We start from the raw sequence: 13,196 nt of genomic DNA, 5'->3' as shown, positions 1-13,196 counted from the left end.
GCGTTCTCGCTGTGGGTGCATGTGTTGTGTGTCCGGCTAATGTGCAATGTGCTTTATTGTGCATGTGTAGTACACAAATGTGATGTGTATTTAGGCTTGCATGGAGTGTGTGATGTGTGTGGTGTATGTGCTGATGGGATATTGTCTGGCATGTGAGCACACGTGTGGTGTGTGGCGTGGGGTATAGTGTGACGTGTGTGGTTGTGGGATATTGTGTGGTGTGGTAGGTACGTGTGTGCGGTTGTGGGGTATAGTGTCATGTGTGTGCATGTGTGGGGTAGTGTGTGGCTTGTGTGCCCATGTATGGTGTGTGATGTGGAGTATTGTGTGGTATGTGGTTGGGTATTGCGTGGCATGTGTGCACGTGTGTAGTGTGTATGGCATGGGGTGTACACGTGTGGTTGGGTTTTGTGTGGTGTGTATGCACGTGTGGTGTGTAGTATGGGGTAGTGTGGTGTGTGGCGTGGAGTATAGTGTGTGTATGTGGTGTGGTGTGGGGTATACTGTGTGTGTGCACATGTGGCATGAGGTGTAGTGTGGCATGTGTACATGTGTGTGATCTGTGGTGTGGGTAGTGTGTGGCGTGGGGTATAGTGTGTGCACGTATGTGTGGTGTGGGGTATAGTGTGGCTTGTGTGCACGTGTGTGGTGTGCATGTCTGGTTGTGGAGTTCTGTGTGCGTGTCTGGTTGTGGAGTTCTGTGTGGCTTTGTGCACGTGTGTGGCGTGCGTGTCTGTGGTTCTAGAGTTTGCAGCTTGCATGGCGTGAGTGTGAGCGCTGTGCTTCCATGGAAGGAGCGTCTCCTGGCCGTGATGTGGTCACGAGGGGCTTCCCCGCTCTGTGGACCTGGTGGGCGTCACCTTTGCAGGGCAGCCTGGGGCTGGGGCTGGGGCTGTGTAGGGTCTGGCCTGAGCTGTGGCCACCTGTGTCCTCGGCCCCCAGGTAAGCGGGTGACCAGGCCCCTTGTTCCAGGGCCATGCCGTCTGCTGCCTGAGACTCCTCCAGGGTGGGAGGGGCCTTGCCGGGCCTCCGCTTCCTGACCATGGCCGTCAGGCTCCCAGGACAGTCCCAGACCCGCAGGCGGGGCCCTGGTCAGTGTCTCCTGAGGGTGGCCCCGTTTCACCCAGTGAAGACCCAGCACCTTTGAGCGCAGCATTGCGCCTGGTCCCGAGGCACCAGCTCCCTCAGCGTCCCGAGCTAACGGGTGCTGCGAGTGGAGATGCCACAACTCCTGCACGGAGCTGCATTCAGAAAGGCCCTGCTGTTCAGCTGGGCGCGGCGGCTCACGCCTGTCATCCCAGCACTTTGGGAGGCCGAGGCAGGCAGATCACCTGAGGTCAGGAGTTCGAGACCAGCCTGGGAAACATGGTGAAACCCCGTCTCTACTAAAATACAAAAATTAGCCGGGCGTGGTGGGCGCCTGTAGTCCCAGCTACTCGGGAGGCTGAGGCAGGAGAATTGTTTGAACCCGGAGGCGGAGATTGCACCATTGCACTTCAGCCTGGGCGACAAGAGTGAAACTCTGCCAAAAAAAAAAAAAAAAAAAAGGCCCTGGTGCTGGAAGGCTGGAAGTAGTTGGGAATTTCACATGAAATTTGAAATTTGAGGGTTATCCATGTCCCCCCTTTAATTTCTCCGGGGATTCTCCTGACAGTGATACACAAAGAAAACGCGCACACACATACAGTCACACACACCCCCACCAAACACTAGCCGAGCCCTGGGGCGAGGCCACCCTGCCACCTCACCGCCGCCCACCCCGCCCCGCCCCACAGCGACGCCTTCCTGGAGGGCTACGTGCAGCAATTCCTCTACACCTTCCGCTACTTCTGCACACCCCACGACTTCCTGCACTTCCTCCTCGACCGCATCAACAGCACGCTGACCAGGTACCACGCTCCACAGCTCCACGCCCGCCAGAGCTTCCCCCTGGGGCAGGGTGGGCGCCCATGGGCCTGGTTTAGCCACCATGAAGAACGAGGTGGTCCCTGGCCACCAAAGGGGGTGAGGGGCCAGGGAAGCCTGGCTGGAGGTCTGGCTGGAGGTGGGGGACACAGGGATGGGGAGAAAGCAGCTGGGGCAGGAGGGCGGTGGCCTGAGCACCTGGGAGCTCCGGGAGGGGACCTGGGGGAGTCGGGGTCTCTTCCTGCTGACCTGGGAGGAAAGCGGAGGGCAGGTGGGCAGGCAGTGAGAGCCAGAAGGTCAGCTGGGAGAAGGGGGAGCACCAAGCGGAGGGTCCTGCCAGCCCCCAGCCTCCCTCGCTACCCATGGCCAGCACCTGGGGTCAGGAGACGGGTGGTGGGCTGAGGGGGGAGGGGCTCTGCCTCTCTCTGGACTGACCTGCTGCCCCCCCCAGGACACGCCATGCACCCCCTTGCCCCCACACGCCCAGGCTGGGCACCTCAGGCCATCAGCCAGCCAGCTCCTGCCTTGGGGGAGGGACCCACGGAAGACCCCCAGCCCTCTAAGCCCCCTGCACAGGTGGAGCCTGGTCCCACCCTGCCTCTCCGGGAGAGCCGCAGGCAGCCCCTGGGCCTCTGCCCCCGACTCCCACATCCTGGCAGCTCAGCAGCTCCCCTGCATCTCCAGGGCCCACCAGGACCCCACCTCGACCTTCACCAAGATCTATAGGCGGAGCCTCTGCGTCCTGCAGGCCTGGGTGGAGGACTGCTACGCCGTGGACTTCCCTCGGAACAGCGGGCTGCTGGGGAAGCTGGAGGACTTCATCTCCTCCAAGGTGACGGTGGCGCCGAGCTGGGCGGCCACACCCGGGGCTCCCACAGCGGGAGGTGCCGCCCTCCTCCGGAAGGTGGCAGTGACCCCCCACCACCGTGCTTCTGCCTAGATCCTACCCCTGGACGGCTCTGCCAAGCACCTGCTGGGCCTCCTGGAGGTGGGCATGGACCGGCGGGCCGAGGGCAGCCCTCGCGGCACAGACCTGGAGAACCCCAGGGAGGCCGAGGAGGATGCCAGACCCTTCAATGCCCTCTGTAAGAGGCTCTCAGAGGACGGCATCTCCAGGAAGGTGGGGTCCTTTCTCAGGGGAGGGTCTCCCCGGACAGGCGGATGTGGGTCCCTGAGCCCAGCCTCAAAGACACAACTGGTGCATGCACACACATACACACAAATGCAAATGGGCACATCCGTATACATGAATACACATAGACGTGTGCACATACATACCTGTGCACATCACATCCACACGTGCACATATGCATTCACCCTCACACAGCCACACGTGCACACGCACGTGCACCTTCACACATCCACACATGTGCTCTCACACATAGTCACACATACACGTGTGCACCATCACACAATCCACACATGCACCCACACACACACACACATGCAGCCTCACATCCACACACACACGCATGCACCCTCGCATCCACACGTGCACACTCACATACCCCCTCCATGTTCCCGGTCCCAGGCAGCCCTGCTGGGTTGGCACCTCCTGCACTGTCCCGGGTGCTCAGGGGAGGAGGGTCCTGCTGTGACTCACTGACCCATGAGACTAAGGTGGAAGAGGCCAGTGTGGGGAGAGAAATGCCCTTTCCATTAAACCTCAGCGTCCTGCCCATGGGGGACCTGCCGAAATGACGAGGACAGGCATCCTTGTGCCAGCACAGCTGTGGGTAGGCAGGCTGCTCTCTGGCTCTGGCTGGGCCAGTCTGAGGAGTACTGGGCTTGGACCTGGCCTGGTCCTCACCGCACCCCCCGCCTCCCTGGACCCCTGACCCGGAGGGGACACGGAGCTTGGGCCCCTCAGTGCCCGGCCTGCCCTGCAGAGCTTCCCCTGGAGGCTGCCCCGAGGCAACGGGCTGGTGCTGCCGCCACACAAGGAGCGCCCCTACACCATTGCCGCAGCCCTGCCCAAGCCCTGCTTCCTCGACGACTTCTACGGCCCCTGTGCCAAGACCAGCGAGAAGGGGCCCTACTTCCTGACGGAGTACAGCACTCACCAGCTCTTCAGCCAGCTCACGCTGCTACAGCAGGTGAGGCGGGCGAGGATCCACGCCCCGGTCACCCCAGAAACACTCTGCGCCCACAGGGCCCCCAGCGGCTGCTTCCCAGAAAACAGACGAGCAGAGAAGGGGCCAGCTGCCAGGTGCACAGGTTGGGGGTGGCTGCCAGATGCACAGGTCCAGGCGGCTGCTGCCTCAATGGGAGGCCCCAGCAGGGGCTTGGGCCCCAGCAAAGCTGAGTCCTCCTCTCCAGACCACTGCCCGCTGGGCCTGGCCCTGCCTCTGCCCAGCACTCTGGCCTCACAGGCACTAGAGGACGCCCTGAGGGCCGCATGGGGCGCTGAGTCTCTCCCCTCAGCCCCTCCACCGGAGCTGGGCCAACCCGGTTCCTTATGCCCCCACCCAGCTGCCAGGGCCCTGCCCAACTTCTTCTGCCGCCACCACAGCCAGCCCTCAGGTGGCCTCTTCCCAGGTCCCTGCCATCCTGGGAGCCCACATCACGTAGCAGGTGACAGCAGTGATGCCAACCTAGTGATCCACCTGCTGTCACGAGGGCTGCCCTGGACGCCATGAGCCCCTGGGGGCCAAGCACACGGGGAGCCCTGCGGCCGACCCCTGTGGACTGTTGGGTGGGTATTGAACCTGGGATTGCAGAGATGGCCCCCAGAAAGCCCCCACCCTCCCTGGGACCCTGCCTTGGACACAAGGCCCTAAGGGATGGAAGCCTGAACCTCGTTTCCATGTTCTGGGCAGGAGTTGTTTCAAAAGTGCCACCCGGTCCACTTCCTGAACTCACGGGCCCTGGGCGTCACGGACAAGAGCACCGCCATCCCCAGGTGAGCGTCTGGGGCCCTCGGCTGGGAGCGGTGGTGGAGGGTCTCAGGGGCTTCCCGTAAGAGTCTCGTGGACGCTGCTAACCAGCAGGAGATGCCTGTGTCTCCAGAGACACGAGAGAGTGGTGTCTGCCAGTCGGAGCGACCTTGTGGCCCGACCCTAGTCCTCCCTGCACCAGCAGCCCCGGGGCCGGGCAGGGCCACCTGCACAAGTTCTGGGGTGACGGGGGCCATGTTTCTCTTCCAGAGCCAGCTCTTCTGAGTCTCTTTCAGCCAAAACCTGCAGCTTATTTCTGCCCAATTATGTTCAGGACAAGTATCTGTTACAGCTTTTAAGAAATGCGGATGACGTGAGCACCTGGGTGGCTGCAGAGATTGTGACCAGCCACACCTCCAAGGTGGGCACCCTACAGTTCCAAGGCCAACACGGGGCCTGGGGCCTGCCTACCCAGGGGTGGCAGCGCCTCCTGTAAGGCCGTGGCCTGAACCCTCCCCCAATGCAGTAAACCCAACTCCATGTCCCTTGGAGCCACACTCGACCCAGGGCTGAGGGGAGCAGGGCACAGGCTTCACTACATCAGGAGGAGGGAGGTCAGCCGCCCTCCCAGCTCTCCCCCAGCCCTGCCTGCCACATCCACGGCCACGTCCACAGCCACATCTCCGTGTGCCCAGCCACGTCCACAGCCACATCTCCACATGCCCAGCCACATCCCCAGTCGCGTCCACATCTGCAGCCAGAGATGGCTCCCCTCAGTGGTGGGTGATCCTTGGCTGTGGGCCGCCTGGAGACCCAGGACAAGCTGCACCCACCACTGCTACCACCCCGCCTGTGCTCACCACAGAGTCCCTCACGCACCACCCCCAGCACTGGGCTCCGCCACACACCCCACCCCACCCCAGGCCCCTTCCCCCCTGTGCCTGAGCCTGGCCCCCTGGGCTGGGGTTTGTGACGCCCACCGTCCCACCCTGGGCTCCTCCTGGCCAAATGCTCACTGTGGGTTCTCACTCAGCCTGTGGAACGAATCGGCTCCGTGGTCTGACCAAGGTCAAGGTCAAGCTCCAGCGCCGGGGCCCAGTCTCAGCCTCTTCTAGGTCCTGTGGGCCTTGGGCTGGACTGGGGGCTCCTCACCTGGCCCGCCCCACCTGCTGTCAGGCAGGGCACTGTGCAGCCCCAAGAGCCACCTGCCTCGAACAGCTCATCCTTCACGGGGCCCACCTGCCCAGGAGGCATCAGGGTCCACAGCTTCTCCGGAGGCCAGAGTCCCCCAGCCCCGGGGGTCTGCACCTTCACCCAGTGAGTGCCGTCACCCAGCGGACGGACACCCTATTACAGAGGTCTCTGATCTCCTCACACCTGAGCTCAGCTGGGGCTTGGCTGTCGTAGGCTGGGGTCACCAAGTCCCGCTCCATGTAAGACTCAGGATTACAGGGCCCCTTCCCCCACAGCAGGGAGGGGGACACCCACCCCGTCCTGCACCGGAGCTCTCTGAAAGCAAACTCGAGCCCCAGGAACAGGACACCCAGCCGTGAACCCCATCACTGCCATCCCTGCTGCTGTCCCAGCGCGGGCCGAAGGCTCTGGGGGAACCAGGAGCTGCTCGCAGTCCACCAAGGTGCATGTAGTACCTCCCTGCCAGGCGGCAAAGCCACCTCCACGGTGGACAGAGCTTCCCTTCCTATTATTCCTTCACGCCCCTCCAACCCCGCAGGCAGCCCCGGGCCATAAACGAAGGCAGAGGCGCCGCCTTCTCTCCTCCCTTGGGGAGAATTTTCCAACTTTGGGGATTTGTTGCCAGGGCACACCAGCATGGGACGTGGGAACAGGGAGCCTGGCTGCCTGTTTGCTCGGATCCGTGGTTTTCACAGTATCATGAAGGACATGACAATGTGATTTCCCTAAACCAGAGCCTTCATGCACGGCCCGTGTGGCCAGGTTTCCTGAGGATGAGCACAAGGACAGCTGGCCGTCATCTGGCCAACCTGCAGCGTCCTGGGTGCACCCTCACCCCGAGCCGTCGCGCCCCTCCCAGCCTGAGACCCACCTCAAGCCTGCGGCGGCCCTGCCTGAGGGTCCCCAGGATGGCCGCTCGTCCTGGTCATGCGCCCGTGTCCAGGTCTGCGGGGGTGGGCAAGAGTCGTGCAGGCTCACACCCAGGGCTGCCGGCACCCAGCGTGGCCGGGACAGAGCTTGGCACTGCTGCCACATCCCCGTTACCAAAAGGGAGCCGCGGATCACTCACCTCCACACAGGAGCGGACGGACCTCGCCGGAGACCACAGGCCCCTCACCTCCTCACGGGAGCGGACGGACCTCGCCGGAGACCCACTTTTAAAAGCACCACACTCGTCCATCTAACAAGTGTTAGATCCACGGTGTCCTGACGTATTGTGTGTCAATGGCTGTGATGTCGGAACGATCCAGGACACTGAGTTTCACATTTGTAAATTCAGGACCCCAGAAAATCGTTAAAATACAAAATTTGAGCACGGAGGGCAGCAGTGATCAATAAAAGTGCTCGGGGGTCAGTGGCTCCGTTCCGATGATGCCTGGAGCGAGGCGAGGTGGAGACACAAGGGCAGGAAGAAACGGCGTAAAATTTCTCACCTTAAGAAAATGCAGGCCGGTCACGGTGGCTGATGCCTGTAACCCCAGCCCTTTGGGAGGCCGAGGGCAGATCGCTTGAGCCCGGGAGTTGAGACCAGCCTGGACAACATATTGAAACCCCGTCTCTACCGAAAACATAAAAAATTATCCAGGCTGGTGGCGCACACCTGGAGTCCCAGCTCCTCAGGCGGCTGAGGCGGGAGGATCATGGCGCCCAGGAGGTGGAGGCTGCAGTGAGCTGAGGTCGCACCACGGCAGCCTGGATGACAGTGCGAGACCCTATCTCAAAAAAATAAAAAATAAAAATGGGGAGTTTGAAAGCAGAATAGGGCTTTGGTTTCTTTAGATTTGTTTAAAAGTATGGAACACCATAGCCAAGAGGTGGAGGCACCTAAATGTCCACGGAGGGAAGAACAGATAAAGAAAATGTGGCCTCTTCATACCTTGAGAAGTTACTCGGCCTTAACAGGAAGGAAATTCTGACACCTGCGGCAGCATAAGGAACCCCGAGGGAAACGAGCCAGTCACGAAGCACGGACACCGTAGGGCTCCACGTACACAACGCCTTGAGGGACTCACGCTCAGGGAAACGAGCCAGTCACGAAGCACGGACACTGGACGGCTCCACGTACACGAGGCGCCTGGAGGCGCCGGATTCACGGAGACAAAGTAGCAGGGTGGGCGCCGGGGGCTGGGAGTCGGGCGTGGAGAGCTCATGTTGAACGGGGACCGAGTTTCAGTTTGGGAAGATGGAGAGTCGCAGAGGTCTGTTGCACAATGTGGATATAGTTAACACGGCTGAACCGTGCACTCAGAAAAGGCTACAAAGGTAAATCCTCTATTACATACTTTTTACAATTAAAAATCAAAAGGTTAGGCCGGGCGCGGTGGCTCACGCTTGTAATCCCAGCACTTTGGGAGGCCGAGGCGGGCGGATCACGAGGTCAGGAGATGGAGACCACGGTGAAACCCCGTCTCTACTAAAAATACAAAAAATTAGCCGGGCGTGGTGGCGGGCGCCTGTGGTCCCAGCTACTCAGAGAGGCTGAGGCAGGAGAATGGCGTGAACCCGGGAGGCGGAGCTTGCAGTGAGCCGAGATCGTGCCACTGCACTCCAGCCTGGGCGACAGAGCGAGACTCCGTCTCAAAAAAAAAAAAAAAAAAAAAAATCAAAAGGTTAAAACAACAATGAAAAAATGTGATGAAACAGTTTTATCTCAAAATTACATACTTTGCATCTACTTAAACCGATGAAGAAATAGACTGAGACGTCAGCATAGAAAGTGTATCCGGCAAACACTTCTCAACCTCCTCTCAAGGCGCTCAGGCAGGAGAGCTGGGGCCACAGTCGGAGTGAGCCCAGGATCATGTGAGGCGCCTTCAGCTGCACAGGGTCCCTGCAGACAACAGTCAAGCCCGGGGGCAGGCGCGGTGGCTCACGCCTCTAATTCCAGCACTTTGGGAGGCCGAGGCGGGCGGATCATGACGTCAGGAGTTTGAGACCAGTCTGGCCAACATGGTGAAACCCCGTCTCTACTAAAAACACAAAAATTATCACGCCTGTAATCCCAGCACTTTGGGAGGCTGAGGCAGGCAGATCACGAGGTCAAGAGTTCGAGACCAGCCTGACCAACATGAGGAAAACCCGTCTCTACTAAAAATACAAAAATTAGCCAGGTGTGGCAGGCGCCTGTAGTCCCAGCCCCTTGGGAGGCTGAGGCAGGAGAATCACTTGAACCCGGGAGGCGGAGGCTGCATTGAGCCGAGATCACACCACTGCACTCCAGCCTGGGCCACAGAGCAAGACTCCATCTCGAAAAAAAAAAAAAGGAGTTGATCTGGGGGACGGCGTCCAGCTGGACTCTGCAGCCTTGGTTTCCACCAAAGGATGGCCCAGGCCAAGGTGATTCCTCAGGGACAGGCAGCTTCAACAGGAGGGGTCAGCTGAGTTCTCCAGAATCTTCCTGAAGCCCTGGAAGTGGATCCAAGAACGCAGCCCTTCAGGACAGCTCAGAATATGAAACCTGCTGGGTGAGGCATTCACCACCCATGGGGTGTTCCAACCAAAGCCAGCAAGGTCGTCACCGCCAGCCACAGAGCCCCGGAGGAGGGAGCAGCACTCCGACGCCCACCCCGGACTGCACCCAAACAAACACTCCTGCCACAGGCTCGGCGCGGCGGGTTGGGGGTGGGCAAGGAGCTGCCTGTGGACGCGACAGCAGCCTCTCCCCGGGTGGGGACACCTTTCCCCGTCCTGAAGCTGCCTGGGGAGGTGCATCCTGGCACAGTCTTGCTTTTGAGAAGTGAGGGTGGACTTCTTTTCAAATCTTTCCCCATATCAGGCTTTGCTTTTATTTTGTTTCAAGTCATGCCCACCCCATCCCGCCAGCCCAGCCCCTCCACGGCCACAGCCACGGCTCACCTGCGTCTCATGCCCACCCCATCCCCCCAGCCCAGCCCCTCCACGGCCACAGCCACGGCTCACCTGCGTCTCATGCCCACCCCATCCCCCCAGCCCAGCCCCTCCACGGCCCACAGCCCGCGGCTCACCACGGCGTCTCATACCCACCCCCATCATCCAGCCCAGCCCCTCCACGGCCACAGCCACGGCTCACCTGCGTCTCATGCCCACCCCATCCCGCCAGCCCAGCCCCTCCACGGCCACAGCCACGGCTCACCTGCATCCACACAGCCGCTTCCTTTCCACATACGTGATGCAGCACACACTCTTGTGTCTTGGAGCTGGGTGATTTTAACAGGTTCTCAAATATTCCCTTTGTTCATCTTAAACCAGAAGACGCTGAATGTGTCATTTTCTCATTGCAGCTGCAGGTGAATTTGCTGTCCAAATTTTTGCTGATCGCAAAATCTTGCTATGAGCAGAGAAACTTCGCGACAGCCATGCAGATCCTGAGCGGGCTGGAGCACGTGGCCGTGAGGCAGTCCCCTGTGCGTCCCCCTCAGGCCCCGAGGCGGGGGTGGGCACCCACACGGCCGCAGGAGTCTCACCTGTGCTTTCATTTCAGGCCTGGAGAATTCTGCCTGCAAAGATAGCAGAGGTCATGGAGGAGCTGAAAGCCGTGGAGGTACCAGCACTTTACGTGGCCTGGCGGCTTTCGTCCACTGAGGCCCTCTCCTAAACGACCTGCTGTGCAGAGCCTGCCACACCCAGACGCAGGCGCCACAGAGTGTGCAGGTGGCCTCACCGAGGCAGGGCCTCTGCTGCCACCTGTGCAAAGGTGTCCCACCTGCTCGGTCACGGGGCCTTGCTGGTCTGAGTTCCTCACACAGAGCACAGGTGCCCAGAGGACAGCACCGAGGTCTGTGGCTGGGGCCTGAGCTTGACCAACCTGGACCTCCTCCAGGACGGCAGGGGTGGCCTCATAAGATAACGAACAAGGACGCGCTGCTGGAAGTGACTGGGCATCCCCAAAAATGACACAGATGAGCCCCAGAGCAGCCAGAGCCTGTCCCCGTCCTGGGTCTCAGAGCTCGGCCTCAGGCCCCAGCTGTCCACGGGTGGGAGGGCTCCTGCGTGTCTTTGCTGGACACGCAGAAGCAGGGCCCTGCACTGGTCAGCCAGGGTCTCATTTAGGGGAAGCTGGGTCACCTGGCACTTTCCCGGAGTCCAGCAGAGAGCAAGGAAAGGGACTCAGCATTTCAGTAGCAGGAGGCACAAAACCTGCCAGCGGCTGTCAGGGCCGTGAAAGCTTAACACCCTGCAGGTGTGAGCCAAGTCCAACCACGCAGGCACATTGGGGACTGGAAGTTAATTCAGAGAGCCGGGTAGACCCCGTGCGTGGAGAACGCAGGACCAGCTGGGACTGGTTGGGCTGCGCTGACCCCGGCTGAGGCTCCTGCACTGACCACCTCCTGTCTCTCCCCGGCCCACGCCCCGGCTGGACCACCAGGTCTTTCTGAAGAGCGACAGCCTGTGTCTGATGGAAGGGCGGCGCTTCCGGGCGCAGCCCACCCTGCCCTCGGCCCACCTCCTGGCCATGCACATCCAGCAGCTGGAGACAGGCGGCTTCACCATGACCAACGGGGCCCACAGGTGGAGCAAGCTCAGGTGAGGAGGGGCTCAGGCGGCCGCGCACCCAGGTCAGGAGGGGCTCAGGTGGCCGCACGCCCAGGTCAGGAGGGGCTCAGGTGGCCGCGCGCCCAGGTGGGGCAGGCTCAGGTGGCACCTCTCCTCCTGTCCCTGGTTTTCAGAGGTCTGGGTACCTCGCCCCTCACTTGGCACTCACAGCCTCAGACCTCCCTCTACCCAGGATAACCTCCAGTCACCTCCTTCTCTGCAAATCTGGAGCATTTCCTGCACTCCTGCTGTCCACGGTCCCAAAACACTCCCCGTGGTCTCTAGGGACCCCTGCGTTGCGACTCCAGGCACACTTTCCACCCCACCCTGAGGGTCTCTGCAGCACAGAGGCTGCCCGGCAGCAACCTGCCCTGACCCCTGGGTGCCACAGTGTCCCTGCTCCCCCTCAGACCCCTCTCCCTAGAGACGTCCACATGGGACCCAGGATCAGTCCTCAGCCTGTTCCTGTGGTCCCTCTGTCCACCTGCCCAGCACCTGGGACCAACTCCCTTGCACACCAGCCGGGAGGCGCAGACTGGGGCTGGCTGTAAACCCACCACCACCCACAGGGCTCACACCCCAGACCACACAGGCTCTTCCACCTGGTAAGGCACATGGGCCAGCCTCTCCTCGGAGCCCCAGGCCTGTGTCCGATGACCCTCAGGTGCCCACAGCCCCAGGCTCAGCCTCACTCTCCCTCAAGACACAATCTCCCACCCTCCCGTGTCATCTCATCGCCCGCCGTTGTCTACACACGGTCAGGTGGAGGCTGCCCAGGCCACGGCGGCTCCACCCTCCCCAACGGTGGACAGCCCTGCTTGGGGAGCAGTGCCCAGTGGACCAGGTGCCCATGGATCCTCAGCCTGATCGGTGAAGGTCCCCTTCTTAGATAGGCACCAATTTAAAAACAATAATTATAATATGCCATAAACATATGCTCATTGTAAGAGATCAGAAAACCCATGTCAGCAAAAGAGAAGCTAAAAACTTAAGGTAGGCCGGGCGCGGTGGCTCACGCCTGTAACCCTTAGGTAGGCCGGGCGCGGTGGCTCACGCCTGTAACCCTAGGTAGGCCGGGCACGGTGGCTCACGCCTGTAACCCTAGGTAGGCTGGAAGCAGCGGCTCACGCCAGTAACCCTAACACTTTGGGAGGCCGAGACGGACAGATCACCTGAGGTCAGGAGTTCAAGACCAGCCTGACCAACATGGTGAAACCCCATCTCTACTAAAAATACAAAAAATTAGCTAGGTTTGGTAGCTGGCGCCTGCAATCCCAGCTACTCAAGAGGCTGAGGCAGGAGAATCGCTTAACTCGGGAGGCGGAGGCTGCAGTGAGCCGAGATCACACCACTGCACTCCAGCCTGGGTGATGAGAGTGAAACAGTGTCTTAAAAAAAAAAAGGCCGGGCGCGGTGGTTCACGCCTGTAATCCCAGCACTTTGGGAGGCCGAGGCGGGCGGATCACAAGGTCAGGAGATCGAGACCATCCTGGCTAACACAGTGAAACCCCGTCTACTAAAAATACAAAAAATTAGCCGGGCGTGGCAGTGGGCACCTGTAGTCCCAGCTACTCTGGAGGCTGAGGCAGGAGAATGGCGTGAACCCGCGAGGCAGAGCTTGCAGTGAGCCAAGATAGCGCTGCTGCAGTCTGGCCTGGACGAAAGAGTGAGACTCTGTCTCAACAACAACAACAACAAAAAAAAAAAAAA

At 60.6% G+C, this 13,196-nt stretch overlaps 1 protein-coding gene across 1 annotated transcript in view; it reads left to right on the top strand.

The window, feature by feature from the left end:
* LOC116481740 (kinase non-catalytic C-lobe domain-containing protein 1) overlaps window positions 1-13,196 on the top strand; it is a 35,200-nt gene that overhangs the window by 19,276 nt on the left and 2,728 nt on the right. Inside the window, exons 14-22 of the mRNA XM_032174622.2 lie at window positions 1,776-1,889; window positions 2,590-2,737; window positions 2,846-3,025; window positions 3,795-4,001; window positions 4,725-4,807; window positions 5,052-5,202; window positions 10,235-10,357; window positions 10,435-10,494; window positions 11,320-11,477. Coding sequence (XP_032030513.1) covers window positions 1,776-1,889; window positions 2,590-2,737; window positions 2,846-3,025; window positions 3,795-4,001; window positions 4,725-4,807; window positions 5,052-5,202; window positions 10,235-10,357; window positions 10,435-10,494; window positions 11,320-11,477 — 1,224 coding nt within the window. The remainder of the gene's footprint in view (window positions 1-1,775; window positions 1,890-2,589; window positions 2,738-2,845; window positions 3,026-3,794; window positions 4,002-4,724; window positions 4,808-5,051; window positions 5,203-10,234; window positions 10,358-10,434; window positions 10,495-11,319; window positions 11,478-13,196) is intronic.

The sequence above is a fragment of the Hylobates moloch genome, unplaced genomic scaffold, assembly GCF_009828535.3.
Source record: "Hylobates moloch isolate HMO894 unplaced genomic scaffold, HMol_V3 SCAFFOLD_3, whole genome shotgun sequence".
In the NCBI taxonomy this organism is placed as follows: domain Eukaryota; kingdom Metazoa; phylum Chordata; class Mammalia; order Primates; family Hylobatidae; genus Hylobates; species Hylobates moloch.
This window is presented reverse-complemented; position numbering and strand designations above follow the sequence as displayed.